Consider the following 25,483-nt stretch of genomic DNA (forward strand, 5'->3'; position numbering starts at 1 on the left):
GCATCCTGGTAATGCAATAGTTTTTTTTTTTTTTACCTGGGCAGTTCACCCCTGCTTTATCCTGCTGTGAGTATTCCAAATTGTGGAGGATATTTAGTCCTCTTTTGTTGTTTTTCTATATGTATAGATTACATATAGGAACCTACAAGTATGAGGAATCGTGACGTGGTTTGTAGGCTACCGTTATTTTGGTCATAATATTGACTAATACCTCAGATATTTTGTATATATTTTTTTTTGCACATTACATTTTATACGGGGTGCAACCAGGCCCCTTTATGTTTGGACTTGCATAATGGAGACCCCGTCCCTATATAGTGCACATTAGTACCGGGCAGCCCACCTGGTCGAATAGTATGGGCGTGTAATAGGCTGCTGACTAGGTTACTATGCACCTGTAAGTGTGAACGGTGCCCTATGCAAGTGTAGCATCCCTGAGACTGGTCGCTACAGGGTATATCATTATATCCTTCCCTAGCAGGTCAAGATGTTAATCTAGTAAGTTATACACACACACCTCACACCACCATACAGCAGGGAGAAGCAGTCACTAGGAAAGGGTTAACAATGTTTCTACAGACACAGGAAGTGACTCAGCCAGTTCTTAGCAGACCCAGGTTGCTATAGCAACTTGCAAAAGTGGGGGTATGAGCAGTTAGGAGTAGAAAACAGATTCATAGGTAAAGTGAAAAAGCTTGGACACGAGACAAAGCAGACACACAGTGGTGCAGCTCCCTGAATGGGAGGCTGTCAGGCCTTTAGGGAGGCAGAACAGAGCTGTCTGGATGTAACACCGAACAGACAGCTCCAAACAAGCTGGGGCCAATAACATCTAGAGAGACTGGACCCGGCACCTGTAATCATGGACTAAAAGGGAGCAATCGCCAGAGAGACGGAACTGGGCACAAGAGAGGTACAGAGCCCTAGTTCGGGTGGCCGAGGTGCGTCAGCAGAGAGGGAGCCTGAGAGAGGGGGATAGAGGTCCAACCCACGAGAGGCCCAGGCTGCGGGCCATGTGGACCGAAACCGGGGAAGAGTACAGAGTTGTGCATGGAGGAGAAAGGCCACAGATTACAAAACCGGATCCAGCCTCTGACCTGCCCGGGAAGTGACCAGAGTCTCTGATGACGAGGACCAGCACCCAGGGTGCGATACCACCTGAGCCAGTAAATAAAGTGACTGGAACCAGCACCTGGTGACTGTGAGTAAGTGCCGCTGCCCTGCACTCCGGCACTCCCATGGACTGCTGCCCCCGTTCTTACCAACCTCTCGGGGTACCCTGCTCCGCCCTTGGGGAGCGATACCATCCCAGCTGCCCATAACACCTGCCTCGGAGAGAGACTGTGCAGCGGCGGCTAGTTCCTGGCCGCATACTGCGGGTGGCGCTGTGAAGCATCCCCAGTCCCCATTTAGTACTGCCCCTGGGAGAGGACTAGTCGCAGGAAGGGTCGGTGGCGGACGAGTCTGAGACCCAAGTCACTGCTGCAACCTGTGATACACTTCCCAGGGGCCCGTCACCCTCCTTCCATCCCCATCTGTATTGGACACTTGTTAGTTTGCTGTTCTTATTTAACATGTAGCCGACGGGGTCACAAAGCCGGGTCAGGCCAGTCACAGCTACTCCAAGGAACCACTGGCCCAGTGACGAATACCCTAAGGCCCCGTGGACGCTACACAAGCCACTAGTGTGCAATTTTATCATCCAGCGATCACCCCCACCATGTTTTGGTGAGTGATCTGCTCCTCTTGCACCTGTGATACTTCCATCTATTGGGGTTCTGGTTGCATCCTGGTAGTGCAATAGTTTTTTTGGCCTGGGCAGTTCACCACTGCTTTATTCTGCTGTGATTACTTACATGTACCCTATGTAAATAAAGAGGGGCTCTAGCCCCATGAGCATTGCATTGTCCTGTGGGTGTTTGTGTGACGCCCCTGGACTATCAGATCATCACAGGGTACTGCACAAGCTGCCCTTCCATGCAGTATTGCACCTCCCTCTTGGTTCAGGGTCCCTATCTAATAGTGTTGCCTCCAATAGCAAATCAAATCCTACATACACCCTGCACCACACCCACCAGGCACACTAGTGGACGGCTTGAGTGGAATAGAGTCACCCACCTTGGGGGTCAGGGAGGGTAGGTGAGGTGTGTAGTGAGTTGAGAGTTGAGAGTGAGAGTTGGGAAGTAACCCTCGAGCTGTGAGGAGCTCAGAGGAGGTTGGGAGAGTTGGCTCCTAGACAAGCTGTCTAGGTTGCAGACGGTGGTCTGGGCCTAGAAGAGTCAGACCCCCGGTCGCAAGGGGATTGTGGTAAGCTGTCTGGACCTGTCGAGGAGGACAGCCGGCAGTCTAGCACTGTCACCAGTCCGGAACCGAAGGCATGACGGGGTACACGGGCCCTAGGTTGGGGAGTAGCTTCAGGCAACCCGATAATTTACCTGAGGAGAACTGAGCCTTTATGGTCCATTCCCACTAGCTCCAGAATCAGGGCATTAGCGCAACGGGGGGGGGGGTGATAGGATTTTCCAACCCGAAACGGTCCAGAAAATCCCAATCGTGAGCCCTGAGAGCAAGCTCCCACACTTAGCCACACACAGTGGGGAGCGGGGCCCGGCAAGTTCCATACTACTGGGCCACTACGTTGAAGTTAAACTTAGTGCCAGGAGGCAGGTCACGGATCACCAGGCAACACTATAGGGGACGGGACCTGGACGAGCTCCCCTCAGTGGCAGCGGTACCCAGAGAATTGGTTTACCCATTTATCAGGCCAGCAGACTCCTCGGAGGGTGTGTCTTTCTGCCTGACTCCGCCCACCTGGTGTGCCTGTCTGACTCTGAGGGAGGCAATCAAGTCTTTATGGTTGACTGATGGTACCTTTCTAGTGTGGGGGTGTATGTGGTGAGTGTAGTGACCTGTGACCCCTGGGTGTCCAGGGCGTCAGACTAACATGAAAATCGGACCGACTTTACACTCACAAGTGTGATTCAAGCCTAAGAGATCCACTAATAGACTAATGTACTCCTGCATTAAAGGGAACCTGTGAGCAGAAATTTTGCCCTAAACCTAAAAGTTTCCCCTTCTGCAGCTCGTGGGCTGCATTCTAGCAAGGTTCCTATAGTTATTCTGCCCCCTTTTAGATCAAAATAAATAGTTTGTAAAGTGGTACCTTTCAGTTTGAAAATCTTTTTAATGGTACACGGGGGCGGGCTGTCTGTTGTCCGTTACTGTCCCTCCTGCCGCTTTAGGCTGTCCCCCAATGCTCATTTACATACCTCAGGACGCCGCCCAGTGCGTCCGATATCTCGCGCATGCACCATGCCACTGTAGCGGGACTGTGCACAGTGGGACCGCTGGTGACGTTGCGCAAGGCGGCATCCTGGGGTATGTAAATGAGCATTGGGGGACGGCCTAAAGCGGCAGGAGGGACAGTAACGGACAACAGACAGCCCGCCCCGTGTACCAGTAACAAAGATTTTCAAACTGAAAGGTACCACTTTATAAACTATTTATTTTGATCTAAAAGGGGGCAGAATAACTATAGGAACCTTGCTAGAATGCAGCCCACGAGCTGCAGAAGGGGAAACTTTTAGGTTTAGGGCAAAATTTCTGCTCACAGGTTCCCTTTAATGCAGGAGCACATTAGTCTATTAGTGGATCTCTTAGGCTTGAATCACCCTTGTGAGTGTAAAGTCGGTCCGATTTTCATGTTAGTGTGACGCCCTGGACACCCAGGGGTCACAGGTCACTACACTCACCACATACACCCCCACACTAGAAAAGGTACCATCAGTCAATCATAAAGACTTGATTGCCTCCCTCAGAGTCAGACAGGCACACCAGGTGGGCGGAGTCAGGCGGAAAGACACACCCTCCGAGGAGTCTGCTGGCCTGAGACAGGAACAGTAAACAGTTCAGTTCAGTACAGTGGAGTGAAGAGTAGCGGAGTACAGTTCTGCTTGGGGCCTGGGCTGGAGCCTAGGACCCCAGATCAGTCAGTCAGGCAGACGGCAGTGGCCGCCTGCAGGAGACCGGGAATACGACCGGTGGAACAGTGAGGGACCGGGACAGGGTAGTACAACCCATCCGGATAAGAGCCACCGCCAGAGACCAGAGATCCAAGGGCCAGCGTCTGCGGGCAAAAGGGGCTCCTACGACACACACACCCCGAGGAGCGGACTACCTGTGACCAGGCACAGTGGTCACACTACAAACACAAGTGCAGGAGAAAGGCGGACATTGCCAACCCGACTAGGAAGCTGCAGCCGGCTGCGGGCCCCGTCCATTCCTCCGTTTGGTTTACCAGTGACTCTGTGTGGTTTAATCGTGAGTACACCAGTGCCATCTGGCACCGCGCCGCACCGCAACCCTGCGCCCTGCACCCCGGACCTCGCACAACCGGGCCCCGGGACCAACATCCCTTACCCACGGAGGGGTCAACACCTAGCTGCGCCACTACACCGCTCCCGGGAGTCCCCGTACCTTCACAGCAGCGGTGGTGTCCACCATCACCACAACCCGTGGGTGGCGTCACGAACAATGATCCCAAAACCAAACACCCGCATTCCTCCGCGCGTAGCGCCAGACCCCCCTTGCAGAGCGACGTGACCCCCGGGTACATGAGAGGCTCGAGCCACCGTCCGAAGTACAAGCACGGATCCGAGCAGCTCGGCGGTCGCAGCCGAGGCCGCGGGGCGGTACACTAGAAAGTCACACGATTTATGTTCACATTTCATCTGTTTGCTGTCAGTGTGCAATCAGTTTTTACCCTCAGCAGCTGCTATTCATGTACTGTTGTGTACAGGTGCATTTACATTGTTCTCTGCTACATGCGTGAAATGTATTGAGAAAAACGGATGTCACTAGGATGGTCCGTGTGACATCCTTTTTTTTTTCACGCACCCATAGACTTTCATTGAAGAGACTCGTGCGAGAAACTCACCAAAACGCAGCATGCTGCGATTTTTTTCTCAGTCTGATTTGGACTGAGGAAAAAAAAAAAAAATAGCAGATCGGAGCTGCCTCATTGATTAACATGGGTCAGAGTGCAATGCGAGATTTTCTTGCATTAAACTCGTGTGAGTTAATCGCAAGTGTGAAGCCAGCCTAAGGCCCCTTTCACACGTCAGTGATTCTGGTACGTTTGTGCTTTTTTTTTTTTAAACGTAACAGAATCACTGACATACGCAGACCCATTATAATGAATGGGTCTGCTAACACATCAGTGATTTTTCACTGCACGTGTCTCCGTGCGGCGTACCCGCGTGTCCGTGATTGCCGCACGGAGACATGTCCATTTTTTTCTGGCATCACTGATGTCCCACGGACCATGCAGTGGTGTGGTCCGTGAAACACGTGCCAGAAAAAAACGTGCTTTTAAAATAAAAATCATTTTACTCACCCGGCTCCAGCGATGTCCTCTACAGCCCGTGCAGCTTGTTGCTTCTGAGCCGGCTCATTACTGTCGCGCATATTCATGATGCACGACACAGCCGACCCGGAAGCAGCTGCTGCGGGGGGTCAGCGCCGGCCGGATGCTGCACCGCGGGAGCGTTCAGCACCATGGAGAGCGGGAGCGCGCACAGGTGAGTTAATCTCTAAGTGCAATCATGGGCCACGGAGAACGGAGCCCGGATTGCACTTAGACAACCCACGTGTGCCGTGATTCACGGCACACCGAGGGACATGTGCGTGTTTTACACGCCAGTGAAAAACGTCAGTGTTTTTCACGGACGTGTGAAACGGGCCTTATACAGTAATGGAGACCAAAGTACTACTGGCCAGATTTCACAATCGCTAATAAATATCGTCTGTATATTTGTTTTTTATCATGCTGTCCTAATGAAAGTCCCAGCACCTAAGAATACAACTCTTCATCAAGCACTGAATATCTACACCTCACGTACAGTTTTTATTTTTGCACAAATATTTCAGTAAATTATTATGCATTGCACTGAAATGTACAGCATTACTGACTAGCTTTCTTTTGTATACTTAAATTCATAGAGTGTATACAATGGGGTGAAAATATTGACATAGATAAGGTTACCCTTCGATATCTCAAACAATACGGTTTACTTGAAATTTTGAAACCTAAAGCGTGCTTTACACGCAACAACATCGCTAACGAGATGTCGTTGGGGTCATGGAATTCAGGACGCACATCCGGCCTTGTTAGCGACATCGCTGCGTTTAAAACGCAGGAACGACCGTTAACGATCAAAATTACTCAGCTAATCGTTGATACGTCGTTCTAATCCCAATTATCGTTGCTGTTGCAGGACGCAGGTTGTTCTTCGTTCCTGCGGCAGCACACATCACTTTGTGTGACACCGCAGGAACATCACCGTACCTGCAGCAGCCCGCAATGAGGAAGGAAGGAGGTGGGCGGAATGTTCCGTCAGCACATCTCCGCCCCTCCGCTTCTATTGGGCGGCCGCTTAGTGACGCCGCTGTGACGCCGATCGAACCGCCCCCTTAGAAAGGAGGCGGTTCGCCGGCCACAGGGAGGTCGCTAGACAGATAAGTATGTGTGATGGGTGTTAGCGATGATGTGCACCACGGGCAGCGATTTGCCCATGACGCACAACCAACGGGGGCGAGTGCTATCGCTCGCGACATCGCTTTTGATGTCACAGCGTGTAAAGACCGCTTTAGTCATATTAAGACTTTATAAAAGGTAGTTTGTGTAACACATAATTTCTTAAATTTCGGTATAATTTATTTAGCTTTTGGCCACTTTCCTATGTCTAACATCTTTTGCCTTCTTTTAATTGTGTTTTATTATTTTAATAAAGAGATTTATTTTTCATAAATTTTGTGTTGTTTTTTGCGGAATTCATATGCTCTTTGAGGTTATTTTTTGGGTGGCTAAGTTAATCCCCAGACATACCTACAGGCTTTTGTTGTCTGGTGCCACACAACATTAGACTGTCATGTGTCGCGGGCGGAGGAGGGGACTCTGCACTCTCCCACTGCTCGGGTCCGGCTGCCGCTGCTGCTGCGGCCTGCTGCTGCTCGGTGGCTCGAGCGAGGGGCCGGATCCCGGGGACTCGAGCGGCGCTCCTCGCCCGTGAGTGAAAGGGGGTTGATTTTTGGGATTGTTTATTGTCCGTGACGCCACCCACGGTTGTGGTGATTGTATGGCCACCACCGCTGCTCTGTATGGGGATCCCGGGAGCGATGATAGGGAGCAGCAGAGTTGTTAGTTCTCCCCTCTGTGGGTAGGGGTTGGTTGTCCCGGGGTCCAGTGATGGGGTGGAGGATGAGGGATGACAGGCCAGGTGCGGGGCCTGGTGAGGTGCAGGGTCGCGGGGGCAGCGCTGTGCTGCACGGCACGGTGGTACTCACTCAGCCTGAGACGTGGACACAGTTCTCGGTAAAACACACGGCTGGAAAGACGGTTCCCACGGACGGCTGCTGTTGCTTTTCCCCAGTAGTTGATGGTGACGGTCCCTTTTCCTGCACCTAAGTCTATGTTGGTAGCGATGGGTTCCCACCGGTAACCCGCTCCCCGGCTTGGATATGGGCCGGAGGAGCCCCTCTTTGCCCGCAGGCGCTGGCCCTGAGAAACTGGTGCCTTGGCGGTGGTGGTGTCTCTCTCTAATGGTTGGACTGTTGCCTTCAATCGGGACTTGGTTGTTGGGAGACCCAGAGGTCCCCTTCACTGACGGATTTGGCAAATTCACGGCGACTCCTAGCCTTGCCGGGATCCGAAAGGCCCCTGCCAATGGTGCTGGCTTCTCTTCGTATACCGCTCCGGTACCGCCGGGCCACCACCCGTCCACGGTCCTTTCGGCAACCTCCAAGCAGCCTCTCCTGCAGACGGTCACCGCTGTCTGCTGACCTTGCTGTCTCAGTCCGGGGCACACACCCGGACTAACTTCAGGCTTCCACAACTGTCACTTTCTCTTCCACCTTAACTCCTCTCTCTTGCTCCTCTACCACTTCACTCACTGTCCTGTCTAAACTCCTCTCTCACTACAACTCATCTCTTCACTCCTTCACTTCCCTAGCTTAATTCTTTGGTTTTCCCGCCTCCAGGGCTGTGAACTCCTCGGTGGGCGGAGCCAACCACCTGGCCCACCCCCTGGTGTGGACATCAGCCCCTGGAGGAAGGCAACAAGGATTTTTGTGTAGCTTTGGTGTACCTATCTGGGGTGTAGGGTGTGGTGGTGTCATGACCTGTGACCCCTGGCTTGCCCAGGGCGTCACATTCCCCCTTAGCAAAATGCAGACCGTCCGCGGGCTGCCCGTCCAACACCGGTTTTATTTTTCTGGAAAAAAGATAAAAACATAAACAAGTATAATAACATCATCCCACAGCGGGAGGCACTTTTCTTAAACGTTACGGTAACATTTTAACGGTTGCTGCTGCCGCTCTCTCCCACCCAAGTAACCTGGCCCTGATGCTGCCTCTAAGAAACAGGCAGCACCCCTTGACCCCAGTCCTGAACCAGTTACCCGAGCGGGATCTGTCCTTCCCCTCCAGAGGGTAGCCACCGGTTCCTGTTGTGGCTGGGCCCCAGCCTGCTTCACTGCGGGCCCTCGCTCCAACCTGCCTCTCCGGAGGCGGTAACGGTAGCTGTAACAAACATATTTTATTTACATGCCACTAATGTTTGTGGTTGCCCTGCAAGTTCTCGGGCCTGTTCATAGAGAGTTCCCTATGCAACTTTTTGAAGGGTCCCCACGGGGACAACAATGCCGGCAACGGCCGGTTCCAAATCACGGTGCTGACAATCAGGTTACTGTTCGGTAATCATTTACTTTCATTCTCTAAGAACTTTCAGAACTTTTAAACACACACAGTGGTGGTCCCAACGGGGACGGTGCAACGGTGCTCCGCTGCCATCACTCGGACTCTTCTGTGACCGCTGGGTTCTCTGCCACCAGCATATCAAACATGCAGTGACATGCTTGCTGTGACATGGGCGCCCGGTATCCATTCCCACCATTGCGTGCAGTGTAATAAACTACTGGTTCCCCCACATAGCGGAGACGCTCACTTGCCTCCTCACCTTCAAGGGAGGGTTCAGCACCAGAGCTGGAGTCGCTGGAGTCACCATCACTTGCATCCGCGTCAGGCGGGTTGCCGCCAGCTGCCGCAGCCTCCTGGCCGCCAGCATCCAGTACATCAGATCCTTCTGCAGTAGCACGAGGCAGCAGGTCAGGCGAGTTTACACTGAGGTGCCCCATAATTAATGGCAAGGTTGATGCATGAGTCGAGACTAGGCCGGGCCCCTCAGCCGCAGCGGCCGGTCCAGGAAGGACATAGGGACGTGGGTCACCAGTCGACTCTGTTACATCTGTTCCCCTCCCGTACATCGGGGCAGTTGAATCAGCATCTCCACCTCGTTGGTCCACTGCTCCATCATCCGGAAGATCTGATCCTGCTGACGTTGGTGGAACGCAATCACCCGGGCATTCATCCATGCCATGGTCCCGGGCTCGGGGTCTGGCGCAATCACCGCCGGGACTTCTGGCACATTTCTACTAAGGGGCCGCGGTCCTAGCGGTTCCCCCGGGAACGATTCGGGAACGCCCTGAGTGTCTGCAGCCGGTTGGTCCGCCGGGGCGGATTGGCAGGGTATCGCTACCGGTTGGGCAGGTAGCGGGCCTAGTGGCGGAGCGGCAGCAGCTAACACAGGTAGCGGGGCGAGAGGCAGGGTGAGCGGAGGCAGGCCGGGCTCCTCAGCTTCACTGGCCGATCCCTCGGGAATAAAGGAGCGTGGGTCTCTTACCCGCTCCTCCAAATCCTCTTGAACCTCGCGTCTCCGCATAGCAGCTACTACATCCGCCATGTCGGTGTCCCACTCCTCTAGGAGGAGTTGCATGTAGGCCTGCAGACGGTTACTCAGCGGGACGGTCCGGTCCCTCAACCACGTCGCCGTGTCGGGCGCGGGGGCTTCCTCGTTGGGAGTTGGGTTATGCATCTTGGTGACGAGGTCTTCCAGGAACCCAATATCGCTGCAGAGTCCTGGCGTCCCTGCTTTTATAGCCGCGGCTACATGCGACCAGTCGCCATTTCGTCCCCCTTAGCCTCTTTCCGGCCCCTCCTCTATCGAGGCGGGGTTTTGGCCTTCGCGCCTCCGCTACTCGAGAAGACACTCGAGCGGGAACTCTTCGCGCCAAAGATGGCGGCTTCTGAAATTTTCTGGCCGGACACCTCCGGCGGTAACAAGGCGCACCTCTACCCAACAGCAGAGCGGTAAGATCCTGTTCGTGACGCCAAGTTGTCGCGGGAGGAGGAGGGGACAATGCGCTCTCCCACTGTTCGGGTCCGGCTGCCGCTGCGGCCTGCTGCTGCTCGAGCGAAGGGCCGGATCCCGGGGACTCGAGCGGCGCTCCCCACCCGTGAGTGAAAGGGGGTTGATTTTTGGGATTGTTTATTGTCCGTGATGCCACCCACGGTTGTGGTGATTGTATGGCCACCACCGCTGCTCTGTATTGGGATCCCGGGAGCAGTGACAGGGAGCAGCAGAGTTGTTAGTTCTCCCCTCCGTGGGTAGGGATTGGTTGTCCCGGGGCCCAGTGATGGGGTGGAGGATGAAGGATGACAGGCCAGGTGCGGGGCCTGGTGAGGTGCAGGGTCGCGGGGGCAGCGCTGTGCCGCATGGCACGGTGGTACTCACTCAGCCTGAGACGTGGACACAGTTCTCGGTAAAACACACGGCTGGAAAGACGGTTCCCACGGACGGCTGCTGTTGCTTTTCCCCAGTAGTTGATGGTGACGGTCCCTTTTCCTGCACCTAAGTCTATGTTGGTAGCGATGGGTTCCCACCGGTAACCCGCTCCCCGGCTTGGATATGGGCCGGAGGAGCCCCTCTTTGCCCGCAGGCGCTGGCCCTGAGAAACTGGTGCCTTGGCGGCGGCGGTGTCTCTCTCCTACGGTTGGACTGTTGCCTTCAATCGGGACTTGGTTGTTGGGAGACCCAGAGGTCCCCTTCACTGACGGATTTGGCAAATTCACGGCAACTCCTAGCCTTGTCGGGATCCGAAAGGCCCCTGCCAATGGTGCTGGCTTCTCTTCGTATACCGCTCCGGTACCGCCGGGCCACCACCCGTCCACGGTCCTTTCGGCAACCTCCAAGCAGCCTCTCCTGCAGACGGTCACCACCGTCTGCTGACCTTGCTGTCTCAGTCCGGGGCACACACCCGGACTAACTTCAGGCTTCCTCAACTGTCACTTTCTCTTCCACCTTAACGCCTCTCTCTTGCTCCTCTACCACTTCACTTCCACTTCACTCACTGTCCTGTCTAAACTCCTCTCTCACTACAACTCATCTCTTCACTCCTTCACTTCCCTAGCTTAATTCTTTGGTTTTCCCGCCTCCAGGGCTGTGAACTCCTCGGTGGGCGGAGCCAACCGCCTGGCCCACCCCCTGGTGTGGACATCAGCCCCTGGAGGAAGGCAACAAGGATTTTTGTGTAGCTTTGTTGTACCTATCCGGGGTGTAGGGTGTGGTGGTGTCATGACCTGTGACCCCTGGCTTGCCCAGGGCGTCACACATGCACAACCAAAAACTCCAGTGACTAACCCAAAATTATGATAGCAATTAAAGGGCCACTGACCAAAAAAGGGAACTAAAAAAGTAATTGAAGAAAGCAGTGGAAAAATCCAGCTGGACTCCAAAGGGATAAATAAAAATGCTTCTTTATTTATTTATTTATATCAACTCGATTAAAAATATATATCCATTTCTCAAGTAAAGACACCGGCTTGTTCACACTGATGCATGGCAGATGTATACTACTACGCGTTTCGGCGGAACGCCTTCCTCAGGTCATAGTCAGTACAAGATTAAGAGGATATTTATAAATGTTTTTCCTGAGCAGCGAAGTAACTCACATGTTCTCAATAAATTAATTATATAGGGGAGTATACGCTGCTCAGGTAAAATCACAAATTCACAAGAGAAAAGTACAAAAAGACCATGAAGTATTTATCTAACCTTAAATTACATAGGTATCCATCCAGATAAAATACAGAAAAAAAAATATATATATCAATTAACATTTAGGTATGAAAATCATATTATATATATATATATATATATATATATTTTATATAAATATACATATCCTTTTTTCTTTCTTTTTTTTCCCCATAAATGGACATGAAAATCAATAGACACAATAAAACCCCACTTAATAGATGTAAATAATCACATTCATTTGTCAAAACACATTATAGGAAGCAAGATATATAAAAAGGACATTGCCCACAGGTATAAGAAGAGAGAGAGAAAAAAAAAAAATTATAATGTCTCGCAGTTGTCAGCCGATGCCTACCCGTATATGTAAGGCTCAAACAGAACACATGTCAATATTAATGAGCGACAGAAATATCAGTGTTGAGATCTACAACAACAAATCAACCACGCTCATACAATGGAAGTGTAAAGTGCTGTTGTATTAAGGTCCAGTCACACTAAGCAACTTACCAGCGATCCCAACAACGATAGGGATCGCTGGTAAGTTGCTAGGAGGTTGCTGGTGAGATTTCACACTGCGACGCTCCAGCGATCCCACCAGCAACCTGACCTGGCAGGGATCGTTGGAGCGTCACTACACGAGTTGCTGGTGAGCTCACCAGCAACCAGTGACCAGCCCCCAGCGCCGCGTGGAAGATGCTGCGCTTGGTAACTAAGGTAAATATCGGGTAACCAACCCGATATTTACCTTGGTTACCAGCGCACGGAGCTACACGTGCAGAGAGCAGGGAGCAGCGCACACTGAGCGCTGGCTCCCTGCTCTCCTAGTTACAGCACACATCGGGTTAATTACCCGATGTGTACTGCAGCTAAATGTGCACAGAGCAGGGAGCAGCGCACACTGCTTAGCGCTGGCTCCCTGCTCTCCTAGCTACAGCACACATCGGGTTAATTAACCCGATGTGTCCTGCAGCTACATGTGCACAGAGCAGGAGCCGGCACTGACAGTGAGAGCGGCGGAGGCTGGTAACAAAGGTAAATATCGGGTAACCAAGGACAGGGCTTCTTGGTTACCCGATGTTTACTGTGGTTACCGGCCTCCGCAGAAGCCGGCTCCTGCTGCCTGCACATTTAGTTGTTGCTGTCTCGCTGTCACACACAGCGATCTGTGCTTCACAGCAGGACAGCAACAACTAAAAAATGGCCCAGGACATTCAGCAACAACCAACGACCTCACAGCAGGGGCCAGGTTGTTGCTGGATGTCACACACAGCAACATCGCTAGCAACGTCACAAAAGTTGTTCGTTAGCAGCGATGTTGCTAGCGATGTTGCTTAGTGTGACGGGGCCTTTAGTCTCGCAGTTGTCAGCAAAAAAAAAGTTAAATTTCTCTCTTTTTTTCCAAAACCTCAATAGCATAAGATCAAATCATGTCTGCTATTTAATCCCTTTGGGAGGCGGGTATCCAACATAAAAATCCACCGACTTTCATGATTAAGTAGCTTTCTCCTATAGTCGCCTCCTCTCAATGGTTTGAAAACCTTCTCTATACCCTTGAATTTAAAAGCTGTCAAATTGCCCTTGTGGACTGTGGCAAAATGTCTAGATACCGCAGAGATACCAATGGTATTAGCGTTCACTGAATCGGACATGTGCTTGCGTATACGTTTTTTAAGTGGCCCCACTGTACAGCCTACGTACTGAATTTGGCATTGTTCACATTCTATCAGATATACCACATGATCACTATTACAGTTAATGAAAGTATTAATGTTAAAGCTATTACCATTGTGGAAAGATACAAAGGTATCACTCTTGCTAACAAAACTGCAGCATTTACATTTAGCGGCACCGCACTTAAAAAAACCTTTGACTTCTAACCACGTGGTAGATCTGACAGGCCGTGTTGAGACAAATGTGCTAGGAGACAAAATACTCTGCAAAGTGGGAGCCTTTCTGGCAACAAATCTAACTGCATTCTTGCTCATAATTTCCTTCAATCTCAAATCTTGGTTCAACAGAGGCAAGTATTTTTTTATGATATTTTTTATACTGTCAAATTGATCACTGAATTGCGTGGAGAAGGTAATAAAACAATTATCGTTGTCCCTCTGTTTAGATTTGTCGGCAAGGAGGTCTACTCTATCAACTATATGCTCTGCTCTGTCTAGTACCACCCACCCAGGATAATCTCGTGCTCTGAGTCTGTCTTTAACCCTTTGTGCCTCTTTTTTGTATGTGTTTGGGCTGGAACTATTTCTCTTAGTACGGATCAGTTCTCCCACTGGAATATTTCTCAGAACATGTTTAGGATGGCAGGAAGATGCATTCAGTGTGTTATTGGTGGCCAGAGGTTTCCTAAATGGAGAAATACATACTCTATTATCTTTGATGGAGAATTCAATGTCCAAAAAATTAATTTTTGTTTTATGTAGATTATGTGTGAATTTCAGATTGAACTCATTATTATCCAAATATGAAAACAATTCCTCAGCTCTGGATTCTGTGCTCCTCCATACGAGTAACATGTCATCTATGTATCTCCCCAGCCACAAAATATCACTAAAAAAAGGTGAATTAGTACTGTATAAAAACCTCTCTTCCCAAACCGCCATAACAATGTTAGCAAGGGAGGGTGAGAAAACCGCTCCCATGCTAACACCGCTCCGCTGCAAGTCTCTGCAGTGGTGAGCGGATTTGTTTCTTTTGTGTACTTAAAAAAGTAATTGGTGAAATACAAAAAGCTTTATTAGAAATAAAAGTGAACAAGAGACAGACAGTGAGGGCAATAAAGATGGAAAATGTTGCCAGAGTTGCACACAAACACACTACCTGATGTTAGTGAAGGCTGCTGGTCCAAGGTACAATAAATAATTTGCTATCAAATAAGCCAGGGTGTGAGAATAAGTTGTCATGTACAGATAAATAAATAAGGATCACCCCAAAAGTGCTTGCTCCCTGACCAAATATGATCATATCAGCAGATTGTTACCTTGAGACATAATGAACGCCAGTGCAGCAGCCAGGACAGGTGGCAGTGCGGGGACTCGCCCCCACCACTTGTCTGTCTGTCTCTTGTTCACTTTTAATACTAATAAAGCTTTTTGTATTTCGCCAATTACTTTTTGGTTCCCTTTTTTGGTCAGTTGCCCTTTTAATTGCCCTTTTAAATTTTAATTTAATCATAATTTTGGGTTAGTCACTGGAGTTTTTGATCTTTGGGACCTTCCCCCTTCGTGGGAAGTTGTAGATTTTTATTAGGCCGATATCCCACTTGCGATTGCCTCGCGTGTATCTCGCATGAGTTTCGCAGTGCATCACCTGGCACGGACTCACACTCTCCTCACAGGAGCGGGTCGGTTGCATGCATCTCTATGCAGCTGAGACGCTCTTATGAGCAGTGTGAGTCCGCACCGGGTTGTGCACCGTGAAACTCACGCAAGATTCATGCGAGGCAATCACAAGTGTGACACCGGCCATATACTGAAATGGCCGTTTTCCAAAATCTCAAGTAGATTGTGCGCAAATCCATCTAGATTGGATTTTTGCTGTTGTCGCGGGCGGGGAGGGGGCCGTCGCTGCTGCGCTCTCGCTGGCGCTCGGGTCCGGCGCTGCTGCAGCCCGCTGCTTGCTGCTCGGTGGCTCGAGCGGTGGGCCGGATCCGGGGACTCGAGCGGCGCTCCTCGCCCGTGAGTGAAAGGTGGTAGTTTTTGGGATTGGGGAAGTCAGTTTGTGACGCCACCCACGGTTTGTGGTGAGGTTGGGACACCACCGCTGCTCTGGACAGGAATCCCGAGAGCGATGACAGGGAGCAGCCGAGATGTTTCTCTCCCCTCCATGGGTAGGGGGTGTTTGGGTGGTCCCGGGGCCCGGTGAGGGTAACTGGAGAGTGGATGGCAGGGTTTGGTGAGGTGCAGGGTCGCAGGGGCAGCGCGGTGCCAGACGGCACTGTGGTACTCACTCAGCCAGTAACGTACACGGAGTCTCCGGTAAAACAAACGGCTGGATGGACGGGTTCCGCAGACTGCTGCGGTGGTCACTCCCGGTAGGTTGGCGGTGACTGCCTTTCCCTGCACCTGTAGTGTGTTTTCGGCCCCGATGACTTCCCACCAGTAACCCGCTCCCCAGCGTGGACAGATGCCGAGGGAGCCCCTTTTGCCTGCAGGCTCTGGCCCTGGGAACTGTAGCCTTGGCGGTGACTGTATTTCCCTTCACGATTGAGCGGTTGCCTTCAATCGGGTCTTTGCTGCTGGAAAACCCCGGAGGTTCCCGTCGCTAACGGATTTGACCGGTTTAACGGCGACTCCAAGCCTGGTCGGGGTCCGTAGGCCATGCCGAATGGTGCTGGCTTCTCTTCGCTCCCCGGTTTGGTACCGACGGGCCACCGCCCGTCCCCGGTCCTACGGTTCCGCGTCGATCGGCCCCTCCTGCAGACGGTCACCACCGTCTGCCAACCTTACTGTATGTGCCCGGGACACGTACCCGGACAGGCTGCTCCTCTACTACACTTTACTCCTCACTCTTACTACTCCAAAACTACTACCTTCCTTTCCCGCCTCCAGGACTGTAAACTCCTCGGTGGGTGGAGCCAACCGCCTGGCTACACCCCACCTGGTGTGGACATCAGCCCCTGGAGGGAGGCAACAAGGATTTGTGTGTGACTGGTGTGCCTAACCGGGGTGTGGGGTGTGTTGTTGCAATACCTGTGATGACCTGGCTTGTCCAGGGCGCCACATTCCCCCTTGGTTAAATGCAGACCGTCCGCGGGCTGCCCGTCCATCACCGTTTTTATTTTGCAAAACTGTAAAAAGGTAGAAAACACATATTAAACATTATGAAACGTCCTTTAACGGGAGGCACGGTACTTAAACGTTACATTTTTATTAACGGTAATGACTTCCACTCTCTCCCGCCCAAACAACCTGGCCCTGATGCTGCCCCTAAGAAGTGGACAGCACCCCTTGCCCCAGTCCATCACCAAGCTGCCCGAGCGGGTACGGTCTCTTTCAGGGGACCCACGTCCACGGGGAACCCCTGACCCCCGGAGGATGGCCACCGGTCCAAGTGGTGACCGGGCCCCAGCCTACTCTGCTGCGGGCCCTTCCTCCAATCTGCCTCTCCGGAGGCGGCTACGGAATTATGCTAAAAATTATTTTACATGCCACAAGTTTGTGGTTGCCCTGCAAGTTCTCGGGCGTGTCCGTAAGTAGTTCCTTACGCCAACGGTGCAAAGGGTCCCTTCAGGGACAACTTGCCGGCAACGGCCGGTTCAATCACGGTTGCAAATCTGGTAACAGTTCGGCTGATTATTTTTCATTTACTCACTTAACGGTTCTGATGGTCCCAACGGGGACAACTTGCGTCGGAGGAACCGCTGACTTTGGGGCGGCTACCACCGCAGGGGGTCGGCCCACTCAGGGACCAGACGGTACATCGGGTTCTCCTTCCATAAGCAGTGCAGCCCAGAACCGCTGATCGCCGCTGGGAATGGTGGCGGGTCAGCGTGCTCCGAATCTCCTTTTCCATCAGCTGCACTCTCTCTGGGCCTCCTGCTGCGGTGCCGGCCCCCGCGCAATCAAGGCTGGTTCAGGAGCTTGGGTGGCCTGATCGCAATGCGTTACGGCTGCAGCGGCCCCTTGATCGCCGGCCCACACCACAGCAACCATTCTACGCATCTCCGCCTTCCAATCCAGCAGCTGCTGCAGGCTCTGCGCCCTCACCTTCAAGCAGAACCGGCCCAGCTCCCGCTCCAGCCAAGCAGCGGTCCTGGCGGGGAGCTCACCCGGGCCGCAATCTTCAAAGGCTACTCCGCCTCGGCTCCCCTAGAGCTTAGACGCTCCGGCGCTCCAATTCGAGGACGCCGCCATCTCTCCATCCACGTCCCCCCTTGGTTTCTTCTCAGCACCTCCTCTTCAGGGGCGGAGCTTCGGCTTTCGCACCTCCACTGCTCTAGAAGACGCTCGATCGGGAAAATCTTCGCGCCCAAGATGGCGGCTTCTGAAATTTTTCGGCCGGACACCACCGGCGGGACACAAGGCGCACTTCTGCCAGCCGGCAGAACGGCAAGATCCTGTTCGTGACGCCAAGTTATTGCGGGCGGGGAGGGGTCCGTCGCTGCTGCGCTCTCGCTGGCGCTCGGGTCCAGCGCTGCAGCAGCCCGCTGCTCGGTGGCTCGAGCGGTGGGCTGGATCCGGGGACTCGAGCGGCGCTCCTCGCCCGTGAGTGAAAGGTGGTAGTTTTTGGGATTGGGGAAGTCGGTTCGTGACGCCACCCACGGTTTGTGGTGAGGTTGGGACACCACCGCTGCTCTGGACAGGGATCCCGAGAGCGATGACAGGGAGCAGCCGAGATGTTTCTCTCCCCTCCGTGGGTAGGGGGTGTTTGGGTGGTCCCGGGGCCCGGTGAGGGTAACTGGAGAGTGGATGGCAGGGTTTGGTGAGGTGCAGGGTCAGCGCGGTGCCAGACGGCGGTACTCACTCAGCCAGTAACGTACACGGAGTCTCCGGTAAAACAAACGGCTGGATGGACGGGTTCCGCAGACGGCTGCGGTGGTCACTCCCAGTAGGTTGGCGGTGACTGCCTTTCCCTGCACCTGTAGTGTGTTTTCGGCCCCGATGACTTCCCACCGGTAACCCGCTCCCCAGCGTGGATAGATGCCAAGGGAGCCCCTTTTGCCCGCAGGCTCTAACCCTGGGAACTGTAGCCTTGGCGGTGACTGTATTTCCCTTCACGGTTTAGCGGTTGCCTTCAATCGGGTCTTTGCTGCTGGGAAACCCTGGCGGTTCCCATCGCTAACGGATTTGACCGGTTTAACGGCGACTCCAAGCCTCGTCGGGGTCCGTAGGCCCTGCCGAATGGTGCTGGCTTCTCTTCGCTCCCCGGTTCGGTACCGGCGGGCCATCGCCCGTCCCCGGTCCTACGGTTCCGCGTCGATCGGCCCCTCCTGCAGACGGTCACCACCGTCTGCCAACCTTGCTGTAAGTGCCCAGGCCACGTACCCGGACACGGTCAGGCTTCTCCTATACTACACTTTACTCCTCACTCTTACTACTCCAAAACTACTACCTTCCTTTCCTGCCTCCAGGACTGTGAACTCCTCGGTGGGTGGAGCCAACCACCTGGCTCCACCCCACCTGGTGTGGACATCAGCCCCTGGAGGTAGGCAACAAGGATTTGTGTGTGACTGGTGTGCCTAACCGGGGTGTGGGGTGTGTTGTTGCAGTACCTGTGACGACCTGGCTTGTCCAGGGCGCCACACTGTCTGTTGGGTTTTAATTCAAATTAAATCACAATCGTTTCTTGCGATGTGACACAGCAATCTGATGATGCCAAATCACTATGAAATCATGGGTTTTTGGTGTAGCACAGGTTTAGGCATTTATTGCTAGCTCATACTGTTAAGAGCAAGTGGGGGCTGGATGAAAAGTATGTATACCAGAGTACCATAGAAGTTAAAACTTTAAAATTTGCCATTATAAAGACACATTATAGACGCAATCCTCCAATGTAAATGTATGTTGAAGGCGTCTAGTATAGAGTTGTGTCAATCAGTAGCCATCTGATGAGACAATCCTTTAAGTAAGCCTGGACTCACACTAGCGTATGGCATCTGATGTGAGAGCATCGGATGCGATATGCTAATGACCCCCGGCTCAGGCTCTGCTGCGAGCGTGACCCGAGTGTCATGCAACTGTGACCTTATCTTGCAATCGGATCACAGCTGTGGAGCTAAGGGCGGGCGCTGCGGAGGAGAGGGAGGGGTTAATCCCCCAATCTCCTCCATTATCAGCCTGTGCATATATCGCACTGCACTGGGATAACATCCGAGTGCAGTCCAATATTTCTCTTGCACCCATTCACTTAGCTCTAGCAGAAAATTGCAGCATGTTGACGCTTTTCTAGCATCCAGTATCTGGATGCAAGAAAAGCTGACCAACTGCTCTCCCTCATTGACTAGCATAGGCCCCAGTGCAATGGAACAATTTCTCACGTTGCACTCGTCCGTTTTTCACGCTCGTGGGAGCGTACCCTAAAACACACAGCACTCACGAAAGAAAAAAAAAAATGGACGCTGGGATGCTAGATATAAGTTACCACACCCGTTACCTAAATTCTCAGTAACATAAATGATAACCGGAATAAAAACAACATCAGAGTGCATTGCAATGTATCTGAAACAGCGAAATTGTAACTCTGCTTTGATCTGTCTAGAACTTCTTAGCGAGTTGTATGTATTCCATCTTTAACATTAAGACCCTGTGCCCACGCTGCGGATTTTGAGTCGGATTTTGACGCAGATTTTCAGAAATCTGCAGCAAAATCTGCATGTCCATTGTGAAGCCAGCAAAGTCTATGAGAATTCAGAAGTGCTATTCCCACATTGAGTATTTTTCCGTTGCGTATTTGGTGCAGATTTATTTTTTTTCTGCACGAAGTTTGCAAGGGGAAAATACTCAGCATGGGCAGAGCACTTCTGAATTCTCATAGACTTTGCTGGCTTCACAATGGGCATGCAGATTTTGCTGCAGATTTCTGAAAATACGCGTCAAAACTACACAGCGTGGTCACTGGGCCTAAGGCTCTGTGCCACGCTGCATATTTTAACGCAGATTTTCAGACATCTGCAACAAAATCTGCATGTCCATTGTGAAGCCAGCAAAGTCTATGAGAATTCAGAAGTGCTGTGCCCACGTTGAGTATTTTTCCCTTGCATATTTGGTGCAGATTTCTTTTTTTCTGCACGAAATACGCAAGGAAAAAATAAGCAAAGTGGGCACAGCACTTCTGAATTCTCATAGACTTTGCTGGCTTCACAATGGACATGCAGATTTTGTTGAAGATGTCTGAAAATATGCGTCAAAACTACACAGCGTGGGCATGGGGCCTAAGAATCCCGACAACAATTGTCTAATGCAGTATTGCCCAATTATATTACAATATTAAAATGTTTCTTACTTTCCCGGCAGTATCCATTGTGATTCAGCGAGGACAGACGTTTCTGGAGGACTGTATGCACAACCAAAAGTGCAAGGCAAATGTATAACCCCTCCCAGCACCTGTAAATGATTCCACTGCTTCAGCTGCTGTGCTGCCTCGTTTTCTGAGAACAGCAGATTTTTTGGATTCTTACAGCTATTACGTGACACAAATAATATATTAAGGGAAAATCGGATTAGTGTCACATTACTATGCTTAATTGTTCACTTTTGACAATCTTGTGCAATTCTTCATGTAGTTCTATAAATACCTAATTTACCTGCACATGAATGGGGAAATTAGATATGGAATTCAACTCCTAAAAATTAAGGAAACAATCCCTAGTGAGAATCTTCTTTGAGTTGTTTTTTACCTTTCAGTTAGAACATTTGTGCCATTCCTTTCTTCTTCTTTGTGAGAAAGCAGGTTATTTCCCTCTTTACAATAACCACATTTAGCAATCCAGACATGGAAGGGCAAAGTCTTCCCAAGGGTCCCCACTCATTCTTCCTGAGATTGGTGTGCTGGCTCTTGTTTTTGCTATTGCTTTAGTTTCTAGAACATTTAGGCCAGGAGCGCACACAGACTACAAGGGGCCCCTGTGCAAGAAATCTTTTTGGGCCCCCCCCTCACACCACAAGAAAATGATGCAAACATATAGATTGCACAGTGTATTCCTAGTTTAGGACACAACTACTAAATGTAAACAATAAATAACTTCCATATTTACCAACTGAATATGTAGCGCCCCACGGGGCAGGTGCGTTTAACCAACTTGTTGCCGGGCTGTCGACTGTCGTGGTCACGGGCAGCCTAGCCCGGCTCCGTTGCCCCGAGGCGTACAGAAGATGGCAGGGGAGAGATGTTGGGGGTAGTTGTGAGGTGTTTGTCGTGATGCCACCTCTGGTATGTGGCCATGGAATGGGCCACCTCTGCTGTCGCTGTCCTCCGGGGCAGATGGTAGTATCAGCTAGGGGTGGTATCGCTCTCCACAGTTAGAGCGAGCCCCGGGGAGGATGATGAGTGGTATGGTAATGGCGGCGGGGAGCGGGTATGGGTAATAAAGAGTCTGAGTCTATGGCTGCAGTTCCAGGTTGTTTACTCACTTTTGTACGATGCTGCTCAACCAGGTAATACCAGTCACTTGCTATGATGGGCTCCGTCAAACCCGAATCTCCTTAGAGATCAGTCCGGTTTGATGTTTGGTGGGTTTCTCCTTGTAACGCCTGTCTGTGGATCCCCTGGCTTGAAGCTACGAGGGGACCCTGGGTTTCATGAGATGTACTCTTGCCCCTATCTGCAGGTGCCACAGTTCTGATGTGGGGTCCGGCTTGAAGCGAAGCCCCGGATCCTATATGACACTGTGCTGTTGGGTGCTGTGTGGTCAGGGAAGCTTGAAACTTTCCCCATCCAGGCAGACTCTGGAAAACCAAAGTGAAATATGATCTTCCCTAGGGTCCTGCCGCCCTGTGTGGTGTCGGTTCCGAGGGGAGCAGATTCACTTCCCCCACGACAATCATGTGAACTTCTCCTCCTTCCCACCGAAGCACCTGTAGATGCGACTGCTCCACTGCTCTCCTGCTAGAGAACTCCCTAACTGTTGTTTTGGCTCCTGACTTCCCCTGCTGGCTGCACCTCCCTCCTCCCAGGTCCTAAGCTAGTGGGACTGGGGCCCCTGTTGAGGGCATCCTGTAAATGCCACTCTGTCGGTGACCCCTTTATTATCCGACCCTAGCCCAGTCCCCAGTCTGAACAGGGCAGCCTGGTGTGTATTTGAGTGTGTAATGTGGTGAAACCGGGACTGACCTCCTCAGGAACCCAGTTTAGCATTACACCCAATGTTAGGTGCAATACTCCTATGCACCACAAATATAACACAGAACAGTCCTGCCGCCCTTCTATCTGCTGCAGCTTCAGTGCTGTCTCCAATGCTTCTAGTTACATTGGCTGTTAATGGCCCAACCTGGATACCCTATGTGTTGCAGCTTGCCAGTTGTATACAGTTCAATTCTGAAACCAGTGGATTGTCTGCAGCGGTCACATGGGGCACCTGGGCTGTGATATCTGCAGCAATTGTAAAGAGAAGCATCAGGGAATGGAACACTAGAGCTGTCAGGTGTAAGAATGATGAGGAATTTTAGCTTATTAAAGGGATTGTCCAGACAAAGGTCATTACCTGGAGGCCAGATTCTGTAAAATTAACAAAATAAATGGTACTCCCCTTCTGTCACCCTCCTGGATTCAGCGCCGGCCGTCCTGTGCTCTGTGCCAGCATTAACTATGTCACTGTTCTATGGAAGACAGGACCACTGCACCTTATGATGCATGCAGTTAAAGTCACCTGACCGTTGCAGCCAATCACAAACTGCAGTGGTCCTGTGTCTGGTAGAATAGTAACATAATTAATATTAGCAAAGACCACAGGACAGTTGGCGCTAGATCCAGGAGGTGACAACAGGTGTGAATAATATTTTTGTTAGTTTTACAAAATGTAACCCCAATTAAATCCTTTTGCCAGACAATTTCTTTACAGTGCATGTATTATTTCACACAACTCCTTTAAAGGGAACCTGACAGCTGATACCCATGAGCCGTGGACAGCCTGTACCAGGCAGTAGCTGTATGATCACAGCCAGGCATGTGTGATCCTGACAGCTGATACCCATGAGCCGCGGACAGCCTGTACCAGGCAGTGGCTGTATGATCACAGCTAGGCATGTGTGATCCTGACAGCTGATACCCATGAGCCGCGGACAGCCTGTACCAGGCAGTAGCTGTATGATCACAGCTAGGCATGTGTGATCCTGACAGCTGATACCCATGAGCCGCGGACAGCCTGTACCAGGCAGTGGCTGTATGATCACAGTCAGGTATATGTGATGCTAAAACGCTGCGGAGATTCAGAGAAAAACATGAATAAATGTCAGGGACTGAGCCATATGAAATACTAGTCGGACAGATGTGATATCTGATAAAGGCTGCTCGATCAGTGGGTGACATGTATCCGCTGTCAGGTTCCTTGTAAGCAGTGCTCTATACCACAGGAGGGGACAGAAGAGAAACAGAGGAAATACAACAAAAATGAGCGGCACCATAGGCATAATTAAAGAAGGTCTCACTAATTTGTTTACTGATGGAATATGTGTATATGCATGTAGTGTCATAATATACTCACCTACCACCGCTCTATGTTCTGCTCCTTTTCTCCGTGACATCACCGCTGCTCTCTCTGCTGTCCAGCGCTGTTCTGCTTTTCTCAGTGATGTCACCACTGCTCTCTCTGGTGTCCAGCGCTGTTCTGCTCCTTTTCTCAGTGATGTCACCACTGCTCTATCAAGTCATCAGCGCTGTTTTGCTTTTCTCAGTGATGTCACCGCCGCTCTCTCTGGTGACCAGCGCTGTTCTCCTCCGTTTCGCTATGATGTCACCACCGCTCTATCTGGTGTCCAGCGCTGTTCTGCTCCTCTTCTCACTGACATCACCACTTTCCAGTATTTCCAGGTCCAGCGCTGTTCTGCTCCTCTTCTCACTGATGTCACACCACTCTCACACTTGCCTGCAGGACCTGAAAGTGACTTACAATGTAAGTATATGGAGCATCAGAAAGTCTTTAATTGTAAAATACTTCTGGCTTAGAGTGTAGTGTGACCCAAGATACCGGAGAGTGGTGACTGCACTCAGGAAAGTAGAAGAGCAGCATTAGGTGAGTATGTACCATACATATATTCACACTCCATTACTTGCACAGACACACTCCATCAATAAAAAAGTGAGTAGGAGTCTTCTGTATCTGAATGTATTCCCCTATATTTTCACATGCGACTTCACCAAATCTGGCCTTGCACACACTTGTAATGGAGCTGAAATAATATGAGCATATAGGTGAATACAAGGATGTACACATATAAATACACGGGCATCACACACACATATGCGAAGAAATACATAGACATGACACATATATAAACATATTAGATATATAGATTAATGCATGGATAGATAGATAGATAAATAGATAGATTAGATCATAGGTCCCCAATTCCAGTCCTCAAGGGCCGCCAACAGTGCATGTTTTAAGGATTTCCTTAGTATTGCACATGTGATAATTTAATCACCTGCACAGTTGATGATTCCAACACCCATGCAATGCTAAGGAAATCCTGAAAACATGGACTGTTGGTGGCCCTCGAGGACTGGAGTTGGGGAACCCTGGTTAGATAAACAGATAATAGATACTGTAAATAAATGGATAGATAGATTAGATACACAGATAATAGATAGATAGGTTAGATACACAGATAATACATAATTAGATACACAGATTATAGAAGGATAATATATAGAGGGATATATATATATAATAGATAGATTAGATACACAGATACTAGATAGATTAGATACAAAGATAGATAGATTAGATAGACAGATAATAGACAGATTAGATACACAGATAATAATAGATAGATAAGATACACATAATATACAGATATATACATTAGATACAGAGATAATACATAGATAGATTAAATACACAGATAATAGATAGATAGATAGATAGATAGATACAGTAGATAGAT

General features: G+C 50.8%; 1 protein-coding gene across 2 annotated transcripts in view; it reads right to left on the reverse strand.

The window, feature by feature from the left end:
• The window catches only part of LOC142311953 (alcohol dehydrogenase 1-like), a 190,237-nt gene extending 169,288 nt beyond the window's left edge, over positions 1 to 20,949 (reverse strand). For both annotated transcript variants that reach the window (XM_075350828.1, XM_075350824.1), the window contains exon 1: positions 20,886 to 20,949. In XM_075350828.1, the coding sequence (XP_075206943.1) occupies positions 20,886 to 20,903 (18 nt within the window). In that variant the 5' untranslated portion in view covers positions 20,904 to 20,949. The remainder of the gene's footprint in view (positions 1 to 20,885) is intronic.
• Between the last annotated feature and the right edge of the window lie 4,534 nt (positions 20,950 to 25,483).

This window comes from Anomaloglossus baeobatrachus, chromosome 1 (genome assembly GCF_048569485.1).
Source record: "Anomaloglossus baeobatrachus isolate aAnoBae1 chromosome 1, aAnoBae1.hap1, whole genome shotgun sequence".
Lineage (NCBI taxonomy): Eukaryota > Metazoa > Chordata > Amphibia > Anura > Aromobatidae > Anomaloglossus > Anomaloglossus baeobatrachus.